The 5158-nt window shown below is 40.7% G+C and overlaps 1 protein-coding gene across 1 annotated transcript; it reads left to right on the forward strand.

The window, feature by feature from the left end:
• Positions 1 to 2307: 2307 nt before the first annotated feature.
• LARP6 (La ribonucleoprotein domain family, member 6) lies at positions 2308 to 4700 on the forward strand (the record flags this gene model as incomplete). Its single annotated transcript, XM_010297060.1, has 2 exons — positions 2308 to 2500; positions 3627 to 4700. Coding segments are annotated over 2 exons (1267 nt in total), but the record flags the coding sequence as incomplete, so codon positions are not given.
• Positions 4701 to 5158: the final 458 nt, after the last annotated feature.

Consider the following 5158-nt stretch of genomic DNA (forward strand, 5'->3'; position numbering starts at 1 on the left):
CTACCAGTTGATCATTACTGTGAATTAATATGGAGCTAGTTACAAATGCCAGCATTTACTGTAGGTAAATTGCCATACAGTACTTAGTAAGGGCTGTTGTAAGATTGCTAAAGATTTGGTAAAAGTTGGACCATCTGCCAAATATAGAAACGGTGTATAGTTCAGACTGTGACCAATATTTAATTTAGAGAGGTGAAATGAGACCTGTTTCACTCTGATTCAGTGTGTTAACACTGTAAGTACACTACTGACCTTTGCAAACATGCAGTTCTGTTTTTTTCGGAAGCATGGTGGTCCATTTTCTTTCCATCTAAACCTTCCAAATACCCACAAATGTCTGTACTGATAAATCCTCAAAAAAACTATAAGCTCTATCTTGAATTAAAGGTAAGCTTTCCTTAGCAGAGTGTGGATATGTAAAAATGCTGAAATGTTCTAAGTTTCTTGTGCTCACACTAGTTCTGAATTGGCAGCGAATGAAAAATGAGAAGTAGTAGGGAGAGGGAATATCATAAATGAAAAATGAACACAACTTTGGTTTTAGTTCCTTCTGAAACCAGCACCCGCAGCTGGCCATTAAATGTTTTTTACTATCGTAATCATAACTTCATCTATTATCCTGTGGAACTTCTGGCATTGTCAAATAACTTAAATTCTTTTTCTCATTCCTGTCATTCCTTTGAACTGTACCCCGTTAAGTGGCTAGGATGATTTTAACACAAGGAGACTTCTAGGATTGTGTGAGTCAGTATCCATGTATACCTGATCTGTTGCCCTATCATCGGAAGAACCCTAAGTAGTAAATAAACTGTTAGCTGCAAAAAAACAGGTCCCAGAGAACTGCTGTAACTTGTCACACCTGGGAGCACGTTCCCTGTGCAGAGCCTACTGACCTCAACAGTATCTTCAGGTGTACAGCAAGCACCTGCCTAGGCAGTGCTTCTGCCTGTGCCTGGGCATGGGCTGCACATCAGTCAGCATTAAGATCACAATCTCCAGTTCCTCTCTGGGACAAAACTGCCACAAGGCAAGGTGATTCAGCAGCCTGCATCCTCCCTGCCAGATAGAGGACTCCCTCCCTCCTTTGGAGGACTCTAGTGCGCTGCCTGCTCCCTTGATTTAACAATTTCACAAGCTCTGCAAAAGCCATTTAAGAGGATTTTGGGAAAACGTGTGGGTCCTCCTTTTTTGTTGCTGAGGTATGTGGGAAACCAAAGTAATACATGATTTACAGTGTCTAGGCATCTTAGTGGATGGGTTTGTTTTTTTTTTTTAACAGAAACTTTCGTAATGGTCCCACGGCAAAACTAGACTGCTAACAGCTTTAAAAAAATTACTCTGGCTTAAGATAGACTTGTGCATTATAGTTCTTACAGCAGTATCTGTGCCTGTAGCCTGTGGGTGAACTATTTGCCTCAATGCTAGATAACAATTTAGATAAGTGTTTGTATTTCAGCAACAAACATGTTGCTGTAACTGTACGTGGCAAAAACTTTCTCTCAAATCCATGTCTTCAATATTTTTTGGGGGGGATGGGATGCTCAGTAGTGCTCCATTTTGCAGATTCGTAGACAACATCACAGGAGGGGGAAAGAGGAAATGAGAATGACTTCTTAGCAACCTGCATATGTGTGCATATACAGCTGTTTCTGAGGTAAATGAGCTGCTACTACACCCATGTCCTTAATCTGAAATGCACGTACAGTTTAAGCCCCTTGGTAAACTGCTAGTTAAGTTACTCTGTCACTCTGGCAATGACCTGTAAAAAGTGTAATAGTCCTGTCAGTCTTTCTTACCCCCTGGATACTGGCTCCTGCGTTCATGCAGTGAAGAGGCTTGAGAAACCATGATTGCATCAAGTGGGAATATTCATACACTCATGTGTGACACTACTCATGAAGCACATCAGCGTCAAGCCTATGTTTAATAGCTTCATACTAAAAAATAAAACTGTCACTGGAGGAACTTTGTAGAGCACCAAGTGCCTGTGCACCTACATTTCATGTTTTGGTGTAGGATTTGAGTTGGCAGAGCGTTTTCAATGTTACTGTGTATGTCTCATTGTTCTACACTGCGATCGGCTTTTGGAATGAGCTCAGGGACTTAACTCCTTATGCTGACTGGAAAGCTTCATCCTCTGAGCTGGCCTCCTGCCTCAGATGGATAGGGCGATACCTGTTCAGTGCCTACATACAAAGTAAGTTGGAATCAGCATTACAGTTATGCCTTTTCAGTTTGAAAAACTATATTTGAGTCCACTCATACAAGCTGAAAATCTGTTAATAAAATTATTTAACTGTTTTACAGTGGTGGGGAAAATGATAATGACTCTGACCAGAACTGGAAACCACCAGAAAATGACCTGATTCAGAAGTTAATAGCACAGATTGAATATTACTTCTCAGATGAGAACCTTGAGAAAGATGCCTTCCTTCTAAAGCACGTGAGAAGAAATAAGATGGGCTATGTCAGTGTTAAACTCCTCACCTCTTTTAAGAAGGTAAGCTGACTTCTTAAGACTTGAAGTGCCTTGTGTAAGCCTGATGAATCTAAAAACATGAGGAGAGATGGGATCAAAAAAAACTTAGAGGTGGTTTTACAGTCTTCCTCTTTATCTGCCTCTCTCGGGTTGATTCAGTTTTGATGTGATGGTTAGGTTTGTTCTCATCCAGAACTTTAATTGCTGAACTCGTCCATGACTGGCTAGGGAAATCATAGGCTTTTAAGCAACTATGGTTTTAAATTATTTTGGGAGAGAGTAGGGCATAGTAAACAGGACACTGGCTAAAATTCATTTGTAGATTAGCTACTCATGCGGACCTAAGCAATCCGGGTAAAATTACTTTCTTGTTTCTGAGAAGGGATGGTGAATCTGACCTTTGCAAATGTATGGAGATCCAAAAATTAAGAGTAGCAGAAAGTATCTGGTAACTGAAGTTCCTTAAAGGTGAGGTGGGTTTTATTCTTTCTTTTCTCCCCATTAGGAACTCCTATGTAAATATATGTATGTAACTGATTTCTAAAATTGCATTAGAAATGTTTTGTCAAGACTCTAAATCTGACAGTTTTGCAGAGCTATTTGGTCTAGAAGTTAAGGCACTCCCAGTTTCTTCAGACAGAAGAATCAAGCAGATTATACCGATAACAGATAAACTCTTAAAACCAGCCCTTGGGAAGAGAGAAGTTTGGGCCTTTTTCTTAAACTGAGATTTTTGAGGGAGGAAAAATCAGTTCAATAAAATTAAGTCCTCAACTTGGCAAAACCACTTGTTTGGCAAATTTAAGAAAAAAACACCCACAGAACACGCATTTTGGTCACGGTTCACACCTAGGTACAGAATAAGTGAACATCGTTTGAGGAGGCTTTGAGCTACAGTAATGATTTTCAGTTTGAGATTTAATGTCAGTTCCTATTTTCAGTAGATTCAACAGGACATGAGCTTTAGAGTAGCTCACCGATGCCCATTATAGCAGGAAAACTGTTTACTTTTTCACTCATGTCTGCTACATGAAACTTAATCCAGGTTTTTGTTTGTAGACTGGAGCCTGCCTCTGCCTTAAACTTTTTGTAATTAGTTTGAGTGGGTTTGATGAGTTGTGCTGCTTAACCTGTGTCTCTCTTCAAGGTGAAACACCTTACCCGTGACTGGAGAACCACAGCCTATGCACTGAAGTACTCGGACACTCTTGAGCTCAATGATGATAACAAAAAGGTTAGAAGAAACACTCCAGTTCCAGTGTTTCCAAGTGAAAACCTCCCTACCAGGATGTTACTGGTGTATGATATCCACATGATTTCTGAGCTGCAGGCTCTTAACAAACAAGAAGAAAATGGATGCATGCAAGAAAGGATAATGGAGCATCTCCTCAAAGCCTTTGTAATTTTTGGTGTAATTTCATCAGTTCGTATTCTCAAGCCTGGTAGGGATCTACCACCTGATATCAGGAGGGTCAGCAGTCGGTACACCCAACTAGGAACTCATGAATGTGCAATCATTGAATTTGAAGAAATAGATGCTGCTGTACGTGCTCATGACTTCATGTGTACTGAAAAGAAAGAGACCGGCATGAAAGTTATCCTAATAGGCATGAAACCTCCAAAGAAAAAAGTTCCCAAAGACAAGAACCGTGATGAAGATACCAGCAAGAGTCTTAAGAAGGCTAGATCTCTTAATAAGAGAGTTGAGGAGCTTCAGTTTGTTGGTGATGAATCTTCAGCAAATAGCTCTTCTGACCCAGAGAGTAATCCTACATCGCCATTGTCAAGACGCAAAAATACTGCAGCAAACACTACGAGTAATTTGAGCCCCATTGTTCACCCAGCCAACCATTTGAGTCCTAATGTGTCACCCAGGGCAAGTCCTTGGAACAGTCCATCTTCATTACGAAAAGTAACCAAAGTGTCTCCACTGGCTGAAGACAGCAAGCTTCACCCAAGCACTAGCCCTGAAATTCCAAGGAAATGTACAGATTATTCCTCGGATAGCAGCATTACTCCTTCTGGTAGCCCCTGGGTACAGAGAAGAAAAGCTCAAACTGTAACACAACAGAGAAGTCCTGTCAGTAGCCCCATGTTAGCTCGGAAAATACAAAATGCAGATGGTCTACCTGTAGGGGTGCTGCGGCTGCCTAAAGGTCCTGATGGCACTAAAGGATTCCACAATGGATGTGAAAGAAGGAAGGCTACGAAGAATGAATAAATCCTTCTTTAAAAACAATTTTGCAAGTCAGTCAACTGCTTTTGTTCAGGCCTGGTGAAAAATTGTCACTTGAGTGACTGCGTTAAGTCAGTATTTAATTTTAAAAGATTTTGTATTCATATAGAGAGTTTATAATTTGTATTTTTGTATATTCACTTTACAGAATCACAGAATAGTTGAGGTTGGAAGGCATCTCTGGAGATTGTCCAGTCCACCTCTTTTGCTCAAGCAGGGTCCACTGCAGCAGGTCACTTAGGGTTTTGAGTATCTGCGAGGACAGAGACTCCCCAACCTGTCTGGGCAATGTGTTCCCATGTTCAGCAATCCACACAGTAAAGCGTTTCCTCAAGTTCAGGTGGAGTTTCCTGTGTTTCAGTTTGTGCCCCCTTTCCTGTTACTGATTATGTCTGAGAGGAGATAAGCTCAGTCTTCTTTACTCCTTCCTATCACATATTTAA

The sequence above is a fragment of the Phaethon lepturus genome, unplaced genomic scaffold (genome assembly GCF_000687285.1).
Source record: "Phaethon lepturus isolate BGI_N335 unplaced genomic scaffold, ASM68728v1 Scaffold57461, whole genome shotgun sequence".
Taxonomy (NCBI): domain Eukaryota; kingdom Metazoa; phylum Chordata; class Aves; order Phaethontiformes; family Phaethontidae; genus Phaethon; species Phaethon lepturus.